The sequence below is a fragment of the Nelumbo lutea genome, chromosome 6 (assembly GCF_056320005.1).
Source record: "Nelumbo lutea isolate HS-2025 chromosome 6, American lotus-T2T, whole genome shotgun sequence".
Lineage (NCBI taxonomy): Eukaryota > Viridiplantae > Streptophyta > Magnoliopsida > Proteales > Nelumbonaceae > Nelumbo > Nelumbo lutea.
Genome location: NC_142689.1, coordinates 66,155,884 through 66,179,390, shown reverse-complemented (window position 1 = coordinate 66,179,390; position 23,507 = coordinate 66,155,884). Strand labels below are relative to the sequence as shown.

Genomic DNA, 23,507 nt, shown 5'->3' with positions numbered 1-23,507 from the left:
ATATGGTGCTGATGTGGTAAAACGCCAATGGTACTTATAAATGAATCATAAACAGGGGGCACGCCTGTGGGCCAGACAGACTATCATGTCCTCCATTCCGTCTTGTTGTATGTATGAGAAACTGACAATGAAGGCTGAAGAAGAGGAACTGACAAGCAAACCGTAACGGTAGGACAGGATTCTTCTGTAAAAGCAAAACTGGAACCTGTTGCTTGATAACAAAAAGAGATGCCGTGGCCACTGGCCCGAGTAGATGCGGCAGGTAAAGACTAAAGTCTGAAATGAAGTGGATGCCTAGGTAAGGTCTGACTGCCTAAAGACTAAAGACTAAAGTCTGGCCACTAGCATTTGGCACAATGGCAGGACTATCGTCCATTGGCCCGACCCCAAAGGGCCAAAAGGACCAAAACCCTTCTTGACCCAACTTTTTGCGGTTCACATGAATGATTTTGAGTTCGTTTGCTTATGCTACGCATTATTCTCGGGCAGGAGGTAGTAGTAGTAGTAGTACAGCGGTACAACCCTGGTCATGTTATGGTCGTAGGCTCGTAGCCTGAACCCTTGTAGTCAAAACTCAAAACTCGTCCCTCCCTCAAATATCATTTAAGTCAATGTTCTCGACTTCCTTCGTTTTGATAATTAATTCATCCTAAAACAATCACCCCTTTCAACTATGTGATACAGACATACAGTGATAGTGATAATACGAGTCTGCATTTCGTACACCTCCTACGTTAATTATAATCGACTTCCATGGTTTATCCGATGTATATCGTATCGTATCTTTTGAAAAAGATGCGGTCCAAGATGCCTATACCTCAATTTTTTTTTTTAATAATAAAAAGCATGTTTTAAGATTTCCAAAAAACTAAAATTTGAAAAAAAAAACTAAAAAAAAATAAGGTGTTTTGGCCATTTCTAAGTACCGATACAATATGGTTGATATGCGTATTGTATCGATACTTTAGACCTTGCTTCATAGTGTTGGAAGGATTAGCATCCATCATATGAATGGCCGAACTATGTTACATGGTTGGGTGAAATTTCAAAATTTTCATAATCCTTCTGGGAGTCGAATTCCCTATGTTTTGAAAATTTGCAATTTTTAGGATTAATCTTGCACTGAGCCAATATTACAAATGCATATCAGCAACACCCTGATATGGGTATTACAAATGCATATCCCAAGGTAGAAACTCACGCCCAAATAAGTCTTAAAACCAGCCTCCAATAAAAATGGCGTAGTGCATTTCTAAAGCTGATTTAGCAACACAATTTTCTGTAAAACTGAGATCCAATTGCTTGGATCGAACTAAGGATGATGAACTTGATATCCCCTGAATTTTTCTTGCAAAAATCATAGGAAAACTAATCTAAATTAGTCTCAGATAGCTGATGTCGAACTGGGAAAAAAAACTAGGAGACAAAAGGGTGCAAAGAGAATTAGAAACTGCAAAAATATGAAGCTATCTTGGACTTGTCTGAATGAAGGGTTAGGATCCATCATATAAATGGCCAAACCATGCTAGATGGCTGGGCAAATTTTCTAATACTTCTAGGAATTGAATTTCCTATATTTCTAAAAATTGCATTTTTCAATATCAGTTTTGCATTGAACAAAATCAGATTTGAAACCAAACAAAGAGGGAGACATATACATGATACGGGTACTACAAACGCAGATCCCAAGTTGAAAGTTCACGCCCAAATCAGTCCTAAAACTAACATCTACTGAAGACGGCACAGTGTATTCTTGAAGCCGGTTCAACAACACAATTTTCAGCAAAACTACAATCCAATTGCTTAGATCAAACTAGGGAGGTGAACACGAAATTCCTCTAGATTTTTCTAGCAAAAATAAGAGAAAAACTGATCTATATCAGTCCCAAATAAGTTGTAGTCGAACTAGGGTTTCTTGGAAGACAAAAGAAGAGAGAGGGAGAGAAAGCATAATTGAGAGGTGTTATTGTTCAGTTCGCCCTCTTTTTCTTGTATCTCTTTATGGAGCACTTCTCCTATTCAAATTATGATATTATCCAAATCTAATTTGGATATGGACTACATTGAGAGATAAACCTTATCGTCTTAAGAGGATAGGTGCTCTATACCCATTTCCAAACCCAGATTCGCCCCATGTCACATGAGCTATAAGGCTTACGATCCAAGGGTGTTACATGGCCAACTTAGGCTTGATTTGTATGGTGTGAAACCCCACAATGATCTCACATAAGTCCACATGGGTCCGAACCAGCCTCTGTGAAAGCTAAATATAGTGAACCCCCTAAGCACATCACTATGGGGTCAAAACGGACCCAACATTTACTTTTAAATGATCATTGAATTCAGTTATCCTATGAAGACCCAATGATAGTTAACTTAAATAAGAAAAATCCCATAAGGTAATCATCCCTGTAATGGTCTCTTACACTTAACCACTCGAGTTATAATGATCAAACACTGCCTGACAGGGAATGACCTCTCCCCTGGCTACAAAGTGCAGTGTCACACTCTACTCAGATGGATCCCGGGAATTAAAACCTTTTGCAAATATTTTTCATAAAACATATATTCTGCAAAACCAAATCTCAAACACAGTTGAAATCCACTATCGACAATTTAGGTTTCCATTAAAGAGAGTGTAAACCCTATCATTCACTTTGTCCGACAAAGGAGCTGATCCTATTACTATGATCACCCACTTAAGTGAATTCTCAAACTATCCCAATATACCCAAGGTTTTGACCTTTAATGGATCTCACAAATTGGCACATCAAAGACAGTCTAATCCAACACCTAGTATAGTACTATAATCAAATCTAGGGGTTATGTATAACTTTATACTTTTGCCCATCAATCTCCAAGGTCAAAGGCATAACTGGAAAATGGTATGGGTTCAACGTTTCAACCAAATACACATTGCATGTGCTTTGGGTCTAACCTTAGCTGCTGCGACAAACTGCCCCAATTTCTTTGACAGCATATCAATGTCAGCCTTGGTAGGATAAACTCTCAAAGTCTATCCAACGGCTGAGAACATTCTAAACTAACACGAGTCTCATAAGTGTGCAGTTTAAGGGGTAATTTCATAGAAACATACTAATGTCAACTTGAAACAATAATGTATTTTTATTCATTTACAATAAAATGTATTTGTACATCAATCTAATTGAAGCTAAAGGCATACATTGTCTAACATGGTCCACCCCATCTTTTATAATCTCTTATAGAGCTATCCCCTAATCTAATTAGGAGATAATTCATATATAAATTAGATATGGACCCTAATTAGAGATATACCTTATCTTCTTATAAGATTATGTGCTCTATACCCAAATCCAAATTTAGATTCGCCACACATCACATGACAATTTAATTAATCATATTAATTATGAGCCTTAGGCCCATCAACTATGAGGTTCACGATACAAGGGTATTGCATGGCCAATTTAGGCCTGATTTGTATGATGTGAGACCCCATAATAACCTCATACAAGTCCACATGGGTTCGGTACAATCTCTATGAAAAGGCTTTGCCGAATTCACTGTTAAACACAATAAACCTCTGAGCACATCACTATGGGCTCAATATGCGTCTTTTACACTTAACCTCTTGGCTCATAATGATCAGAACACTGCATGACAGGGAATGATCTCTCCCTTGGCTACAAGGTACAGTGTCACACTCTCTACTTGAATGGATCCCGAAAATTAATTCCTTTTTACAAACATTTTTCATAAAACATTAATATATATTATATAAATATATTTTGCAAAACCAAATCTCAAACACAATTGAAATCCATTTATGACAGTTTAAGTTTTCATTAAAGAGAGTGTAAGCCCTATCATTCACTTTGTCTGACAAAGGGGCCAATCTTATCATTATGATCACCCACTCAAGTGAATTCTCAAACTGCCCCAACAGACTTAGATTTTGACCCTCAATGGATATCACTAATTGATATATCAAAAACAATCCAGTCCAACACCTGTTTAGGGGTTATATATAACTTTTCAGTTTTGCCCATCAATCACCAAGGTCCAGGGCATAATTGGAAAATGGTATAATTTCAAGGTTTCAATCAAACACACATTGCATGTGCTTTGGGTCTTACCCTAGCAACTGAGACAAGCTACTCCAATTTCTTTAGTAATACATTAGTGTTAGCTTTGACAGAATAAACTTCCAAGTTTATCCAATGACTAAGAACATACTAAACTAACACGAGTCTCATAAGTATCCAATTTAAGGGGTAATTTCACATAAACATATTAATTTCAATATAAAACAATAATGTATTATTATTCATTTATAATAACTGTATTTATACATCAATCTGATTTGAGCTAAGGGCATACACTGTTCTAACACATATGTGTTTTATTTTTGACTTCATTTGTTTTCTGCTATATCGATTTTTCCGAGCAATTGATTTTTGGGGAAACTTGCCCTGGGTGTTTGTTGGAAGAGATTGGCTTCAATGCTTAGAAGACCGGGTTAACACCATTTGCATAGTCTTTTACGGTTGTAAATTGGGATTATCTCCCCACTTAGTACCCTTTTTTTTTGTGAGAAGATATTTCTATTTTCTAATGCAAGATTGCAAGACCGCGAGAACAAAGTAGCATGGAGGAACAAATCTGATTTCTTACCGGAGTGGTACAGAAGGCGGGAAACTCAATTAACTGAATGCTTTAGCTATATAGCAGGCTGTGGGACCAACGTTAATACGCCAACACTCGTTTTTATGCAAAACGAACAAGCCCAAAAGATCGGCTTCAGGTCAAGCCCGTGCTAACACCGTCCCAACGGTCTCTTGCAACCTTACTGGCGTTGCCCTCGAAAGGATCTGTGCTTTAGTGTTGGAAGTAGGAAATGTAGGAATTCAGGTCTCCCTAATCACATCCTCATCCTATCGCTCGCGCGACTAGTTTCTACTTTCTAACGGCGATGGTTAAAATCTGAAATGTCGCTGTTGAGAACATTGTTTAACGTTCTCAACTGTCATCATCAATCAAGGCGGGACCCATTTTCCCACACAACTCCTCTACACCAGAAATGTGGTATCCACTTTCCTCCAACAGTTTACAGTTTCAGAGAAGAGAGGAGCCGGTTCATGTTCTAACGTGTCGATCTCTCCCTGTCTGTCTCCCTCTCTCTATCGTGCCCTGGTTATGGTGAACTCAAATCTCTTTCACCATCCAAGATCTAGGATTTCTTTCCAATGCGGATCTTTCTAGGGCTTATGAGTATTCAAGCGTTCCGGATCGGATTCTTCTAGCCATGGCTTCTTTCTTTGGATTTCTTCTCATTTTGCTATCGGTTTCGACATGGGTATTTGCTCCTCAGAGCTGTCATGGCAGGGTATTCAGCTTTAAGATGCACCATAGGTTCTCGGAACCAGTGAAGAGATGGACCCAAATGATCGGGAAGGGAATCGGCCCCGACGATTGGCCGGAGAAGGGTAGTATCGATTACTATGCTGCATTGGCTGATCGCGACCGGATCTTGCGAGGCCGTGGCCTCGAGGACGTGGATCGACCCGTCACGTTCTCTGATGGGAACTCGACTTACCGGATTAGCTCGTTGGGCTTGTACGTGCCATAAAGTACCTCTAGTTTTTGTTTCTTCCTTTTCTTGGTTCTCTGATTTTGTTTGAGAATTCTAAGTATCATTTCTTTTCTGTTCCCCCCCACCACTTTTTCCCTTGGAGATAAGAGATTCTAGTTTTTGGTCTGAGTCTATATTTGCTTATTACTCCCAACTCCTTTGATTTTTGTGGAAATTCAGTTTGCACTACACTACTGTTTCATTGGGGACGCCGAGGAAGAAGTTTCTGGTGGCGCTTGACACTGGGAGTGACCTATTTTGGGTCCCTTGTGATTGCAACAAGTGCACACCAACGTTGGATACAAGCTATGGATCAGTATGTAGTTTTTCATTCTTTCCTTTTTCTTTCTTTTGCTGGCCGAGTTGGTATTTCAAGCATTCTGACACTTAAGTTCTTTCGTTGCCTTTCCTTGAGTTAAATTGATGAGAAGTCAAATGGGTTTATGGAATTAGAATAGTTTGATGGTGGAAGTGCATTGACTCCTTTTACTTTTAATTGCCCTTTTAAGAATGATCTGGAACCACGTGGTGACAGTGCAGAGCTTTAACCAATTGAGCTACCTTATTATACCCAGACACGCAGAGAGACTAGAGTATGAGACAGGATCCTTTTTGTACTTTACAAGTCCTGGTTGTATTGAATCGATTCTATTACTGTCAAGTGTAGTGCGTTCTTTTGAAACAAATAAGACAAGGCATTTGGTGGGAAGTAAAACAAAGGGAGTGCGAACTCATATTGGAGAGGATAAAAATTTAAATTTCTCCACGGTAGAATGTTAGATAGTTCACTTTGGCCAATTGAAATCTGAAGTTTTAAGTTTTTGTGTAACATAGCAATCCCGTCTTTGAAGATTTCTAGTCTGTTTACAGGATTAGCTGCTGGAAGGCATGATATGTTTTTGTCCATACATGAAAAACCAAATAATTTTTCTCATATCACTTGCATACATGAGAATTTGGTTGGATAACACTTAACAAGCTATCTTTAAGGCTATGTTTGGTTTGAAGGAAAAAGTAGGGAAAGGTAGGGAAACCTGTACAAGGTTTGTAAAGGTTTCCCTACCTTTCCCTTTCGCTACTTTTTCCTTCAATTCAAACCAAACACAGCCCAACTGCCTAAGTTGATCAGTTTGAGAAAATCCATGGCATTCTTATTCTTATTCTTTTGTTTTATTCATTCATTATGGTGGTAGGAAAATTTCTGTCATTTTCAGTCTAGAATCTTTATGAAATGGGATATAAATGAAAGGGTGCATGCTCAGATCAGTTCAGTTTCTCTCATCTTTCTTGATTAAATCACTACAGCTTTATTCTACTTTTGATTTTTTGGAGATTCTTGAAGATATTTTAAAGAAGATTGGGTTGTTCTTGAACTAGACAACATGAATAGTCTGGCAAAAGTTTACATGAATTCCACTTCCTTGGTTTCTCTTCCCTCTCCCCCCTTTAGTTATTCCCCCTCCTTCTCCCCTTTCTCTCACTGAAATCCTTATCTTCCTCTACCTTTCTCCTTAGTCTTTCAGCTTCACTCAACTTCCTCTTTCTTAACTTGCTCTCTTCCCTTCCTTTCTGTAGGAAAAGCATCAAATCATTCGGATTCTTCACTTTACACCCTAGTTTCTTTTCAAATTCTTCAACCGAACCCTCCTTATCATTTTCCTTGGTACCATCTCTCTCCCCTTTATCCTCATTCTTCTCTTTCCCTACTTCCTTTGTCTGCCAGTTCCCATTTATACTTTCACCCAGGGTTCAAAATTTCATTATGTATTGGCCTGTATCGACCGATATGTATCGTATTGGTGGGTCACCAATACGTGAAATGTAAGGAGTTTCAGGGTATGGCCTGTTTTAGGGGGTAACGAGGCCTTTAACGGACCCCCTGAACATATTTTGAAAAAAAACTAAAAAAATATATAAAAGAGTGTCGATACAAAGTCCGATACACCCAATTTGGCGTATCGAAACTTTGAACCTTGCTTCTACCCATGCTTTTTTTCTTTTCAGTTCTAAAAAAAATTCTATTAACTTCCAAATCTTCTCCCCCACTTCCTCCTCATCTTCCTTAAAACCCCTTCTCTCCATACTATCCACCCAAAGGTACAAATGGACTTGTGGCAAGACGGCTGGTTGGGAATCTGGACTAGAGGCAACAGACAAAAAGTTAGTACCAAACTGGAAATTCACAGCCATACCTTGGGTGGACTCCGGGAGAGGATCAGCAGAAGTGTAAGGAATTCACAACAATTCTCTTAGATGAACCTATTTGTTGAGAAGTATTTCCTGCCATAGACTTATCTTTTAACAAACTCCTTAGGCTCTGTAGCTCATCTTTGGTTTGGTCATCACTACCTGGCTGCCGACCTCCTACCTGCTCACCAATAGCCTGCTCTTTGTCCGTCAATTGGTTAGGTTTTTCCCCATTCAGTTCCAGGTTCTCACCCCCTTCAACTACGACACTCTCAACATTGTTTATGCTCATTTTTTTTTATTGGAAACAGTAACTTCATTAAATAACTTTAAAATAACTTTCCAGATTTAAGTACAGCTGGCAACCCCTAAGTAGGTGTTGAGCCCCAGTTATCTTTCTTACAAAACTGCCCAGAACATACTCTCCCTCATAGTCCCTTGTTTAGCCAACATGTCAGCTAAACCATTAGCTGATCTCCTTGTCCATTTGAAGCATGCACTGATCTCCCTTGTTGTGTTGTGGATTTCCCTGATGGGCTGTCTATAAATCCAAGCTCCCAACTTACCAGATTGCAGCCAATTGATCAACAATTTAGAGTCTCCCTCAATCTCAATTTGGTGTAACCCCAACTGTTTTGCATATCTTACACCTTGAAGCAAGGCCATCACCTCCGCTCTCAATGAGTCTCCCCCTCCTATTGGTCCTGAAAACAAAGCCACAATTCTGTCATTTTCATCTTTGAAAACTCCTATACTTGAAGGGCCCGGGTTACCTCTTGAACTCCCATCAAAATTCAATTTCACTCTTTGTCGTGTTGGTGGGGACCACAATTCCTGCACAATAGGTTTCATGGAAGTTGTAGAAGCCACCACTTCTCAATTCCTGTAAATGTCTTCAGCTGAGAAGTCTTTAAACAAATCCAAAGTTTTCAACCAATGAATAGTCATAATAATTATCCTTTCTACAATTGTGTCCTTGGATTTCTCCACACCTTTAAAGATTCTATTATTCCTTTCTTCCCAACTGACCATAAGATAGCTGCCCTTGTGGCTCTCAACATTAATCTTCCACATCTCTTCTGTTGCCTGAAAAAGCTTGGGTCAAAAAGGCTTGCCGCATCTGGGGGAGGTGTCCACCTACATCCAAAGATAGAAGAGAACCAAGTCCAAATAAAGCATACAAATGGACAAGAAATCAATAGGTGTGATCGTCTCACCAGATCCCAAGCAGAGGCTGCAAACATGGGGTGATAGGCAAACATTTGGCCTTTTTCTTTGCAACATATCTAGAATATTGATTTTTTGGATAACCACCTTCCAACAAAAAGCCTGAACTTTTGGGGGTACAGGCTGACACCAAATCTCCTTTGAAGGAAAGCTCCTTACAGGGTTTGATGATTGAATGAGGATATCAAAAAAGGAAGAGCAAGTGAACACACCAGAAGGGGAAGGTTTCCAAATGCGTAGTCCACACAAGATGATCCAGGTAAGTTGACCCTAGAAGGTTAATTAATTCATCCACCATTGTCATTTTCTGACTCCTTGAGACCTCTCCTCAAACCCAAGTCCCAAGTGTTATTAGTAAAGACAGAAGAGATCACTTTTCTTTTATTTTCAGAGAGTGAATAAATAAAAGAGAACCTTTCGTTAAGGGGAGTGTCTCCAACCCAAGCATCTGCCCAAAATAAGACCTTATTTCCTGCACAAGCATCAAATTTGACATAAGGAAGGAATGAAGGTAAAATACCATGAATAGCTTTCCAAGGAGAGCACCGGGGTCGACTCTTGCATCCCAACCATTGTGTGCCAATCCATGAATTCTAATAATACTCTATGCCAAAGTTTGTCCTGTTCTAAAGGCAATCTCCACAACCATTTCCCCAACAATGTTGTATTTCTTAGCCTAAGATTTCCTATTCCTAGTCACCCTTCATCTCTACTTCTAGAAACCACCTCCGACTTCACTAAGTAGTCTCTTTTGGTGTCTCCTGGTTCCCAAAGGAAGCCCCTCATAATCTTCTCTAGTTGGTTTGCTACTTTCACCGGTATCCTAAAGGTAGATAGGAAATACACTGGTAAGTTAGCCAACGTTGACTTTATTAGGGTTATTCTACCTCCCAAAGAAATGTAATTTCTCTTTCAATTTGCAAGTCTCTTTGTAAATCTCTCAATCACTGGGTACCAGAAACTATCCATATTAGGATTTCTTCCCAAAGCTAGTCCCAAATACTGTAATGGCCAATCTCCTACCTCACACCCCAATATTCTAGCTAATCGAATCACTTCTTCACTCCCTAAGTTTACTCCTGCCACACAACTCTTGCCCCAATTAATCTTTAGGTTAGAGGTCCTCTCAAATTATGGACTATCCTTTTTAGGTTCATGAGTTCTTCAGTTTTCCCTTCACAAAACATAATAATGTCATCTGCAAATTGTAAATGTGTAACCCCCACTTCATCCCTTCCAACTCTCCAGCCTCTAATCATATTGTTGGCATCTTCCCTTATGATGAACTCACTCAACACATCAGTTGCCAGAGTGAAGAGGAAGGGAGATAGAGGATCTCCTTGTCTTAGGCCCCTTTTGGCAGGAAAAAAATCTCTTGCTGCTTCATTTACCAGAATTGAAAAATGACATGAAGTAATGCAGTCGTTCACCCATTTACACCATCTCTCTCCGAAATCCCTATGCTTAAGAAATTTCAACAAAAACTCCCAATCCACCATGTCATAGGCTTTCTCTAAATCCAATTTGCACACTAATGCCTTTTGTTTTTTCCTTCTTCTAACCTCTAAACATTCATTGGCAATAAGGATTTGATCAATTATTTGTCTCCCAAACACAAAAGCCCCTTGATTTGGAGAAATCATCGAGGGAAGAACATATTTTATTCTTAGGGCTAAAACCTTGGAAATGATTTTGTACATGCTACCTATCAGACTTATGGGCCTAAAATCCTTCGGTTGAATTGCATCCACTTTCTTTGGTATCAAAGTGATGAAGGTTGCATTTGCACCTAAGTTAAATTTGCCCCTCTCATAGAACTCATCAAACGCCTCCATCAAGTCACCCTCATTTATTTCCCAACAATCTTGATAGAAAGCCATCGTAAAACCATCAGGTCCTGGGGCTTTAGATCTCATCATCGAGAAAACTGCATTTTTGACTTCTTGAACCTCAAATTTCCTTTCCAAGGAGTCCAACAGCTCTCTGTTCCCAACCCTCCAGTCCAGGTCCTCTAAGTTTTCTCCAGACCTCCTTGGACTCTCATAGAGAGTTTTGAAATGATTCACAAAGGCTTAGGCTATGCCCTCATCTCTAGTCAATACTTGCCCATTCAATTCCAATTTCAACACTGAGTTTTTCCTCTTTCTCCCATTTGCCAACATATGGAAAAAACTGGTATTGCCATCCCCCTCCCTGAGCCATTGACATCTAGATTTTTGTCTCCAAGTAACCTCCTCTTTTCTTAGGATGTCTTCCAACTCCTTCTTCAATCCCCATCTCTCTCTCCTCTCTTCTGAACTCAAACTTCTCTCAGCTTCCTCACCATCTAGCTCCTCTATTCTGCCTAGAATTTCTTGTTTTCTTTCTTCAATCTTTCCAAAACTCTCTTTATTCCACAACTTAATTCTTGCTTTCAGCAATTGCAATTTTTTATAGAATCTATAGCCCTTCCATCTGAAATCCACTTGATCTTCCTCCCACCACTCCTTCACCTTTGGCAAGAATTCAGAGTGCAGAAGCCACATATTCTCAAACCTAAAAGGGCAAGGGCCACCCTCCAATCTCTCTTGGGTCAAACTTATTGGGCAGTGGTCTAAAACAGGTCTTGGTAGAGCTGTAACTACTAAGCCCCACCAAGCCACTTCCCAGTCAGTTGCGAATAGGAATCTGTCTTATTTACAGCAAGTGGGAACCTCTTGAAAATTTGACCAAGTATAATTTGCCCTCTGAATAGGTAAATCCCACAACTCAAAGCTCTCTATGAAGAGGTTAAACTTCCTCATACTCGTTGTTATCCTGTGATTTGGGTTGTTTGATTCACTCAAAAATCTTATGACATTAGAATCTCCTCCTTGACACTAGGGTCCCTCCCATAGACCTCTCACTGCTGCTAATTCCTCCCAAAGTCCCTCCCTTTCCGTATAAGAGGTGGGACCATACACATTAGTTAAAACCCATTCCCAGTCATCCATCCTCCTCTTCAACTTGTTGGACACTGAATACCTCCCAATTAACTCAGTACACTCCATTTATGCATTTTCCCACAAAGTTATAATTGCCCCTGAAGCTCCCCAAGATTGTGTGTAAGCCCAACTTATATCTCTTGCTGACCAAATACTTCTTACCCAAATCCTATCTATCTCAGACAATTTAGATTCTTGAATCAACACAATATCTGGTTTTTCTCTTCGCAACAAATCCCTAATCACTCCTCTTTTCTTGAGCTTCCCAACTCTCTTACATTCCAGCTAATCAATTTCATGGAGACCGCGACAAAAAACCCTTTAACCAAACAAACCACTCACCGCTTCTTCTCCTTTTTTGCAACACTCCCTTTATCATAATCCACCTCACATCTTAGCCTTTCCACCTCACTTAATTTTTTCTTTCTCTGCTTTTTACACCAGCTCCTTTAGAACTAGGCTCCTCTAGCTTCTCTTTCCCCTCTTTCTTTCTATTTGGACCCTTTTTCTTTATTTTCCCCTTTTGTTTTTTTACCCATCTTCTGCATTTAATCTACCATCACCCTTTACTTCCTCTTCAACAATAGGATTAGGAGTGTCACCCTCCTCATCCCATTCAATCTGTTCAGCCATCTCTTCCTTCACCTGAATTCTAAGCAGTTCCATAATCAGCTCCCAAATTCTATCCCCGACTTCCATGTCTACATTTTCTGAAAATAACTCTCCTATCACCTCTGTTTCCTGTACTTGATCATTTTGATTGGCAGACTGCATGGTTGGGTTAGTCTCCCCTGTAGGCACAACATACACAGGACTAGAAGAAACATTAGTACCAACAAAAATCTGGTTCAAAGGAGACTTTTGTAAATAGGTAGGAATTACTGGAGGATTTGGCGACCCTTTAACCCCAATCATTGGGCTAAAGTCAGAGGTATAACCTTCAGAATCACCCTCTAGATAGTTAGCCGTGGGAACAGGGCAGTTTGTAGCTCTACTCAGAAGTTCTGGGTTGACTTTACAGCCCCTACTAATATCCTGTATTTGGTCTTGTTCTGAACACAGAACTTCACTAATCTTTGTTCTAGATTTTACTTCCCCCGAGGTGGTGCCTAATCTTCCTTCCCCTTTGTCAGGTTGGATTAAGAGTCTAGGAAGAGTAGTTGAAAGATCTTCATCAAACAGTAGTTTCACGCCATCTTCTGCTCCTTCCCCAAGTCGAGTGGAATTTGCTTTGAATACTTCCAAGGCTAAAACCTCCAGAGTTCTCTCCTTCCATATGTCTTCCAAACTTACCCACCCTGAATCTGAAGTTTCATCTCTGTTCTTTATTCTATTGTACCTGGGATTCAGCTTCTCTGGACTAGTAGAGTAGGAAACCAGTCTTGGCACCCAAGCAAGCCCCAAACTAGAGCTTCTCATCGAGTCTGCAGCTGGAGATTTGCATCTGGAGGTAAATTTTGCCATTGCTACAGAAGTTTGGGATGATGATACACCCAAACAAAGGTCCAAAGGTCGACCTCTTTTAGTAGTCACGTGACCACTTAAGTGATCACATGGCAAAGCCTGAGCAAAAGTTTTACATCTGCCCATTGAATTTCTGACCTGCTGCTTCGAAATCCCACACTTGAGAGGTAGCTTGATTTATACCTTTCAAATTCTCTGTCTTTTCCAGTTTCCATATTCATGAAATTTCCTACTTTTCTCTGTTCTCTCTTTCCAAGGTTTCCTCGAGACCAAATTTTGGCCACGTCAGCATCATCTTCTCCAGTCCTTTCTTCCACCATTGAGCTTCCACAGAGGAGGCTATCCAAGCTTTGAACATTTGACCATCTGAGAAAACATCTACAGAACGTATTTATCAAAAAAAAAAAAAATCTACAGAACGTGGGATGAATTCTGGTTTCGCTCCATTCACCTCTATATGCACAGCTTGAAGATCTGAGGCATCCACAGTCGAGAGTTCTGCGCCAGACAACTTTGCATTTCTGTTAAGAATCTCATCTGACCATAGATGATAAGGCAGCCCCAGAATTCTCAACTCAATGCTATTTGTTGGGTTTACAGCTTTCTCATTACAACTTGGGGACCATCTTCCTACCACTGCCAATCCTTGCTTTGTTACTGCTGACACAGCTTCAAAATCCGGCCAGGGATTTTTTACAAAGAATCGCAGCTGTCCATCAATAGGAATAATCTGTAGTCTTTCTGATACCTTCAAAATTTGTTGAATCTCTTCACCCAGGGCTTTCCAATCTGTAACATCCTTACTCATGGATAACACTAATTTGTTCTCCCATTCTGTTTTGGCTTTATTGATCCACATTCTCATTGACCCTAACCTTGCATCAATCTGAACATCCTTATCTGTGTTGGTTCTCTTGTTTTGTGTTTCCTTCCAGTCTGTTAATTCCATCTTCTCTTCAAGGTTCTTCTGACCCTCTTCCTTTCTGATTGGAGAACTTCGTCTTTCATACACTAACACCAGAAAATCCTACATTGCCTGAATTAGCCTATCCCAACCCGATGTTTCTCTCCCTTCAGGGAAGCAAGTGAACTGTTTCATACCATTACCATAATATTCATAGATACCCACAAATCTTCCCTTGTTGTTTTCTCTTCTTTCAGCAGCATACCTTCTTCCTTCTTCCACAAGACTACACTTCCATTCTATTGTTCTTAATGTTCTCTTCGCTCCTTCCAGGAATCCCTGAAGCCAGGATATTGTTTTCTCTTCAAGAATCAACGAAGCTTTTCTTAGTTCCACTATCTTCAGGGTAACCCCTTTTCTTGTCCAAACTTCTTCCAAAACAAATGTTTTTGCCTCAATCTTCAGAACTCTTCTCCATCTCCTTGGTGGTGCAAACTCCATCATGTGATCTTTTTAGTTCCCTAGAAACCCATCTATGTGTCAAGGTTGTCAAGGCTGTGTCATCACTCTCCTCATAGCAAGGTTGTCAAGGCTGAGTCGTCACTCCCTAGAAACCCATCTATGTCTCCCGGATTCAGCATCGAAAACATATTTTGAAACCTAGTGGCTCCTCAGCCAAGGAAGAGGCCATCTCGGTAAGTTGAGAAGGGGAAGGTGTTTGAACCCATCTCCCTTGCCAATGTAAATACCATTTCACTATCTTGCAAAAAAAGAGTGGAGGCACAAAGCAAAATTTTGTCTTCTAGTAGGGTGTGAAATCTCTTCCCATGAATCCCATCCTCTTTTATCCAGATTGAGTCTCCTGCTAGTGGGTTTTCAAGCTCAACCATTCCAAGGATTCGGCCTCTTTATGGAGGCTGTACCATATGAAACCCGTATACAAACTCCAAATCAACTGACTGGAATCGATTTGCAGCTTGTCGATTTTTCTAGGGCTTTTGAGCTTGTCGCGGTGATTTGCAGGTTGCAGCTTTGCAAGTTGCAACGAGCCAACGACCTGGAAGGCTGGAACCGATTTGGCGATTTGCAGGCTTGTCACAGAGTCGCAGACAGTAGGTAATCCTCTTCGGCGTCTTCGTTTGACGCACACTCGCACTGCTCAGTGCTCACTTGCTCTCTGTTTGTCTGTGAGACTGTGACTTTTCTTGTTCTCAGTCTTCTCACTTTTCAAACCAGTTTGTCAGTTCAAGACTACATTTATGTTCTTCAAATCCTTAGACGGAATCAGAACAGGGGTTATGCTTGCCACACCTTGATTGACACCAAACAGAATGGTAGTATCGATCACTTAGTCCTCAAGGGCTACCACCTCCATATTTTCCTCCAAGCTATCAGCCACAGAAGAGTTTGTTGAATCTTCTTCCTCCTCATCTGAAGTCTCACAATTGATCCATCCATCATCTTCAACATCCAAATCTTCCCTACACACCCTAGAGTACCTTGGATTAGGGCGATCTGTACTCTTCCTACCCATCTCCTGTTCTTTGTAAGGGGGTCTTGGGATCCACTGCATATTTTCCTTCTTCGCCTTCTTCGAAGTGGAGAGCAGATTGTGGAGGAGCCAAGAAGGGTCTTGGGATCCACTTCCAATTCCAACTTGTGCGACTTCACAGAGCACACTACTGTGAGATTTGATCTCTATTCTGCCTCTGCTCCTTGACTTGATTGCTCTCCACTGTTAATCATATTAGTTGCCATCTCTCTCCTCTCATCTTTCTCCAGTACAGTCTTCTGTAGAGCATTCTCAGCTTTCTCCATCAACACAAGGTATTCCTGTAACTTCTCTGCAAAACCTTTCCACCCTGTCCTTCTATTTCCTTCAGGGATACACACCATCTTCCTATTACCTTCCCCAAAGCATTCTGTTATCACTATATACCAACCCTTGTTGTTTTTCACTTCTGCTATGAAATTCTTCCTCTCCATATTCAGCTGCCCCTTCCATCTGTTCTCTTTTTTGTGTAGACTGCTCCATCCACAAATCTTTTCACCCAAACCACTGCATCTCTGAAGAGGAAAATGGTTGTTTTCTTCTCTTCCCTGATTTTCAAACAAACTTGATCATTGTTTCTGCAATCTTTGAACACAAATTTCTTTTCTTCGAACTCCATATTGCTGCAAGCTTGAACTCCCCTTGTAGGTGGGAACCTTATCGAAAACCCATCACTTCTTTTGAATCTCCTTCCACCACAATGTCCGTGTACTTAAGATTCCAACCAAATGTTAATCCATGTAATACCACTAAGATATCTGCCCTTGTTGAGTTCCCGTAACCCATAGGACCTGTGTGAAGAACAATTATATGTCCATGGGAGCTTCTAAAGACTCCTTGAATCTCCAAATTTCCAGGGTGACCCAAGCTGCATTTCATCAAAATTCATCTTGACAAGAGGATATATAGGTTGGTTGCTCTTGCTCTCATGGTTAGGATTTTGCAATGTTCTACCAATTCATTATGATATCTATCATCTGTGGTGAAGCATTCAAACTTGGGCAAAATTTTCACTTTTCACTCTTCACCCAATGCTTCCCTTGTATATGCTGATAAAAAAAAAATAAACAATGCTTCCCTTGTATGGCTCCTATCTTTCAATGTTCTTGCCATTTCTTCCTCCTAAACTGTTCATAGGAAGTCTTAAATAGGCTACCCACCTTACTTGGGGGATTTCACCTGTATTCAAAGAAGTCCAAGAAGAATGCCCAAATGCAAGCTACAAATGTGCAGGTGATTAATAAATGCAAGGTAGACTCGCAACTTGCTCTGCATAAAACACACATGTTAGGACAGATGCAACAAAAGGGAGGCCTTTTGTTTTGAAGATATTCAGTTCACATGTATTGATTTCTTATGAGCAATCTCCCAGCAGAAAGCCCAGATTTTAGGTGGGGCAGGACCACACTAAACAGCCATGGAAGGAAAATCCAATTTAGAAGGAGTTGAGGAAATAAAGAACTTCAATATAGATGAAAAAGAAAGAAAATACAGCCGAACCCTTTCAACCATTGTTTTCATTTTTAATTGTGAGGGAAGATGAAAGGCTATGTGATTTTTTTTTTCTTTCCCACTGAGCGCAAAGTTATGGCCAAGGTTCAAAAAATTGATACAATATTCCCTGTATCAGGCATGTCATAATGTATCTTTGGCTCTCTGAAATGCTAACTACTAGTAATTTGTGAGTTTTTTGGTTTGTTTTATATAATTTTATATGATATGACAACACATCTGACAAAAGAATAGACAAAAAGTTAAAGTTTTGAATATGCAAAATTTGCATATTAGAGTATCGATACTTTGAACCATGGTTATGGTCTCCCGAAGTTTGCATATATAACATATAATTTATTTTTAGGTTTAATTTTTTTAATTGCACCTATATGTACATAATTATATATGCAGAAAATAATATGATAGGACACAGGTTAGCCCACAACCCTGGCCCATGATGGTCACAAACATGAAGCAGCCCACGAAACCTCCTGTTCAATTTGTCTACACCAGGAAACTAAATGAAGGTTGCTAGAGATTGTGAGGTTTCCCATGTGCATGAGGTTTGTAATACGGCCATCACTATATGAGGCCTCAGTAGTTAGAATCATAGAAAGAATATTTCCTTTTCTTCCCCAATCCCCTTTTTCTTTTCAGGAGGGCGAGCTCCCTCGAAGCAGCTCCACCATTACGAGTTGAACCTTATCATAATATTTCATATCATAAATATATAATTTTATGGATGCCTTCACATACGATGATGATGGGGCCGGCTACATTAATCATGTTTCGCCAATCCATTCTATTTAAAGACATATCCATTGTTAAATTATTAGTACTTAAATCGTTTCTAACTACTGAGCCCAGATTTCCTACTCACTTTTCCTACCCACTCTCTACCCGCCGTAAATTGTAGCCACATATCTCTCAATTCATAATAGAGATGTGTGGCTCCAATTCACGGCGAGTAGAGAGTGGGTAGGAAAAGTGAGTAGGAAATCCCTAGTGCTTACTACTACCCATGTCCTTTTTAGTCTACCCTGAGCTCTTCTAGCCCCTTCAATGGGTAATAAAGCAGTTCATCTAACTGGCACAGTTGGTGGTCTTCTATGCACGTGCCCAAACCATCTTAGTCTACTCTTCTCATTTTATCACCTATTTGAGCCACTACTCCTAGGTTCCTATGGATAACTTCATTCCTAATCCTATCCTTTCTAGTTTTTCCACTCATCCATTTTAGCATTCACATTTCTGCCAAATACATGGATATAGGTGTTATTTAAAAAAATTAAACGTAAAAAATGTAAAAACATATTTTGTAATTTGTAACCTATTATCCACTGACCGGGTCAAGTGGGCCAACAGTTTAACCATCCAGGTTGACAGGTTGCTGACCAAGTCAATGGATTTTAAAGCAAGAGCAGGTTTAGGGTTAACCCAAATTGAAGTTGCGACTGGATGATGGGTTCAACAGTCTGACCAGCCGGGTTAATGATGGGTCGAAAACACTGCATCACCCAAGCCTTATCCCAACTATATGGGGTCATCTACATGAAACCTATTTTTCCATTCCATTCTATTTAATGTCAAATCCATTGTTAAATTATTAGTGATTAAATCATTTCTTACTATTTCAAATCATTTCCTTTTTGCTCTATCTCCTAGACCTTCTAGCCCTTTCAACTTGCAACAGATAACTTCTTTACAAACATGCCATGCGGATGTGGCTTCAAAAACTCCGAAAACCTATAAAACCTTCCCAATAAAAGAAAATTTTTTCATATTTTTAAGAGCATCATTTGTTGCAGAAGTTACCAACTTTGTCAAAAACATATCATCCTTTTTTTTTATCAATAATCAAAAACATATCATCTCTAAACCTGGGGATGTAAAAATTTCATCTTTGCATGGGTACTAATTGTTTCACAACTCTTTTGTTACAAGAGTTGTTTTTTATGAAAAGCTCTTGTTCCCTGCCTTGAATAGAGTTACATCTTAGTGCTTATTACTGCAGTTTATCTTGGGCTAACATTCTCATAACCTCACAAATCCTAATTATCAGCATAATTACAGTTTTCACTTCATAAGAAACTAGCGCCCATTATTAGCAAATGTCAATCCATGTTTCTCACTTGGTAGATGATGAATCTCCTGGTTGATCCCAGAAGATGCCAACTTTAAGAGATTAAAGATGTCTGTGAAAGTGGTGACTTGAAAACTACTGGTTCCATCTCTTATCAGAGCTACTTCATTAGATGTTTAAGTGGTCTACATTTTCATTGAAATCAACACTTTAAACATTGATTTTCAGGGAACAGCCATTGGCATAAAACTATGACTTTACCATGGGTAGCCTCCACAATTTGAATGTATGACCTGATATGTAGAGGATCAACCGGCTTGAAATGCAATCTCAGTACTTAAATATATTCTAAATATTCATTGTGGTAGATTGGGTTCTTTGTCATTATGGATTTATAGATATCAAGAAAAGAGATTTAGATTTTAAATTATGGCATAAGGGAAGTGGAAGAATATTGTTTATTGTTTATTTTGGTTTCTACTTTTGATGGAAATTGTACTCTCTCTCTCTCTCTCTCTCTCTCTCTCTCTCTTTGGTATTTGGCGCTATGCACCAGTAATAACTTTCCCCTGACCCCTTTTTCCCCAAAGTGCTAATTGCGGGATTTGATTCCGTGTCAACACTGGAACAAACCAGTTAACACACCAACGAGCCAGCCCTCGGTTGGTGATGGAAATTGTACTTTGAGGTTTCGTAAAACATCATCAATCATAAAATCATTTTATTTTATGAAAATTTCTTTTATTTTGCTAAAAAAATTTGATGTTCCAACTCATGTTATGTACTTCAGTAAACCATGACATTTACCTCGAACTCGTTATCTTCTTATTACAGGATTTTGAGCTCAATATTTATAATCCTAGAGGATCATCAACAAGCAAGAAAGTAACTTGCAACAATAATTTATGTGCACACCGTAATCGTTGCCTTGGAACATTCAGCAGTTGCCCTTACATGGTTTCATATGTTTCTGCTGACACATCGACTTCTGGTGTTCTAGTGGAAGATGTCTTGCACCTAATAACAGATGATAGCCGTCCACAGGATGTTGATGCAATTATTACATTTGGGTTAGTTTCTTTCTTATTTAATTCATCTAGTTTGGATGTTTGCTGAGAGAAGAAAGGCCATTAGCATCAAACGCAAATATCCCATACAGGTGGAGCTGTTGGCCTTGCTGGCTCTCTTGCCAGAGAAGGGGTTCCTACAGGGCAACTATATGGGGGATTCTAGGGCCTGGGGCCAAGTTGTAATGCTCTCAGACACTTGACCTCATAGTTTTGGTGCATAAGCTGGGATTGGACATTTGACCTGGATAGGTTGCTAACTTGCTATCTCTCCAATAAATTAAGCTTTTTCATGCTCCTGTCCTGGGATTGGTCTGTGTTGCTCCCCAGTATATCTCACTTCTATAACAGTTAAGCCTGATAATTTCACTTCGTCATGCAGTTGTGGACAGGTGCAGACTGGTTCATTTCTAGATGTTGCAGCTCCCAATGGTTTATTTGGTCTTGGTATGGAAAAGGTATCTGTTCCTAGCATTTTATCCAAGGAGGGACTGACAGCAGACTCCTTTTCTATGTGTTTTGGAAGTGATGGAATTGGAAGGATAAGCTTTGGAGACAAAGGCAGCTCAGACCAAGAAGAAACACCATTTAATATTGACCAACTACAGTGAGTGTTCATCTATATTCTCAGTCAAGAATGATAGAAGTTAACAGGAAAACCAAATGCTTATCATAAAATATTCTGTGGCAGTCCAATGTATAATATCAGCATAACTCAAATGCGTGTTGGGACAAGCATCATTGATACAAATCTTAGTGCACTTTTTGATTCTGGTACTTCCTTCACCTACCTTGTTGATCCTGCATATACACGCCTTACAGAGAGTGTAAGTATTTAGATCCATGAAAGTTAACCATGTCTAGTGATTCTTGGTCTAAATTGCTAAATGCACATTTATGTCTTATGTGCAGTTCAATTTACAGGCACAAGATAGACGACGTCCACCTGATCCAAGGATCCCTTTTGAATATTGTTACAATATGAGGTCATTTATCTCCTAACTCATTTCTCTCTATTGATTTGTTAATATTTCTCTATGGAGATTTTGAAATAAAAGCCTAACATTTCTTTATTGTAAGCCTAACTTGGTTTCTTGATAATATGCAGGCCTGGTGCCAATAGTAGTTTGATACCCAGCATGAGTCTAACCATGAGAGGTGGAAGTCAGTTTCCTGTTTATGATCCAATAATTGTAATCTCCACCCAGGTAAGATGCTGCTTTGGAAAAAGGGGGAGGAATGGTATATCCTGAAATTTATCTGAACTTATTTGTACCTCAAAATGTGCAGGCTGAGCTTGTATATTGTTTGGCTGTTGTCAAGAGTGGAGAATTGAATATAATTGGGCGTAAGTGTATTTTTGTTTCAAGCAATTTGTTTTCTTCAGTATATGTTTAACAACAATTGACTGTAGAAGACAGGTTAAAGAGAGAAGTTATGTTCATATAGCACACAAATGGTAGTCAAATACACATGCACATTAACCTCATCTCAAGTCTTTTACAAACGTTTGTTCATAAGTTTATTATCCCCAGCCTGTGCTAGGTACTTTGAGAACATGTTCAACCAGGAGATTCTATTTAAATTTATCAACTAGTGTACCTCAAATTCATGTCTTGAACCTTTACTCTCCAAGAAACTAACATGATGGTTTGGTCAAATTGACAAATATAACTAGGTGCACTCCCAGACTGCTAGATGCCCATGAGTTTGATATCTAAGTTCAATCTATGTTATAGTTTCTTATATAGAAAAGCTTTGCTTCTCAAATGAGAAATGTAATTATATCCATAATTCTGCATTCACTGATGCTAAACAATTTGCAGAAATGACATCAATAAGCAAAAAAAATACTTGTAATCAATCTGCCATGGGTCAAAGTAATATGATGCTTAATCTCTAATGGACTAAAAATGTGCCTGTGTAAGAGGTTGTTGAAATCCAGTGTCAACATCAATGCAGAGAACTTTATGACTGGCTACCGGATTGTATTTGATCGAGAGAAACTTGTGTTGGGCTGGAAGAAGTTTGACTGTAAGTGTTAATTTCACCTTTTATTTATTTTGTTTTTTCATTCATATCTACTGATCCTTCCATGACTTGCTCCTTCAGGTTATGATACCGAGGATTCCAATACGTTCCCACTAAAACCACATAACTCCACCGGTGTGCCTCCTGCTGTTGCTGTCGGACCACATAGTTATACTCCAGAAGCAACAAAACAGACAAGGAGGAACAGTTCTGAGATTGCAGCAGGACCACCTCATCCCAGTCATGCTACCCACCGTCATGTGTTTTGTCTCCAATACACCATCGTCAAACTGTTTCTTATTCTTTTAGCCATTCTTTGACCATTCTTTTCCTGCATTTCATGTGGCTTGCTTCATGCAGAAAATATTGGTGACCCCTGTATCATGTTAACCATGGCCATTGCCGGTTTACACTTTGACACTGAATAGGATGCAATTTTGGGAGCCCTCTTTTCTTTTCCCCTTTGTTGTAAATATGATTTAAACAGAGGCTAGTACAACACTTTTGTATCATCAATAATAGGAAATTACTTAATTTTCAGTTCAGACTAGCTGTGTAGATACATATGATTTTATGTGCTATGACACCTTTGAAAGTGTTCGATTATGATCACTCCGAATCACGCAAGGTTTTTAAAACCGGATCGGGCAGGGAACCATTCTGGGGACTGATTCTCGGGTCAAATGGCCTGACTGATTCGAATGGATGGCCCGTTCTAACAAAAAATTAAAAAAAACAAACAAAAAATGGCTAAAACCATTGTATGGGTGATGATTTGATAGTTCGATCACCCGGATCAGCAGTTCACTGACCAAATCAATGGTTTTGATCAAAAAGTAGTTTTGGGGTGAAAAAGAACCGGTCAGGTGATCGATTCCCAATATTTTTTGTCTGATCATCCGATCTGATCCGATTTTGAAAACA

The 23,507-nt window shown here is 39.5% G+C and overlaps 1 protein-coding gene across 1 annotated transcript; it reads left to right on the top strand.

Moving 5' to 3' along the window:
* The first annotated feature begins 4,757 nt into the window (after positions 1-4,757).
* LOC148849333 (aspartyl protease family protein 1-like) lies at positions 4,758-23,128 on the top strand. The gene is made up of 10 exons (XM_088951127.1): positions 4,758-5,595; positions 5,792-5,927; positions 20,320-20,555; positions 20,935-21,159; positions 21,244-21,379; positions 21,465-21,538; positions 21,661-21,760; positions 21,843-21,900; positions 22,515-22,586; positions 22,665-23,128. Exons 1-10 carry the CDS (start codon positions 5,285-5,287, stop codon positions 22,901-22,903), a joined length of 1,587 nt encoding a protein of 528 aa, XP_088807253.1. The 5' UTR covers positions 4,758-5,284; the 3' UTR covers positions 22,904-23,128.
* The last annotated feature ends 379 nt before the right edge of the window (positions 23,129-23,507 follow it).

Coding starts and splice junctions, on each gene's coding strand:
- LOC148849333 (XM_088951127.1), top strand. CDS start 5,285: ATGGCTTCTTTCTTTGGATTTCTTCTCATTTTGCTATCGGTTTCGACA. Junction 21,539..21,660: donor GAATATTGTTACAATATGAG/GTCATTTATCTC, acceptor GATAATATGCAG/GCCTGGTGCCAATAGTAGTT. Junction 22,587..22,664: donor GGGCTGGAAGAAGTTTGACT/GTAAGTGTTAAT, acceptor TTGCTCCTTCAG/GTTATGATACCGAGGATTCC.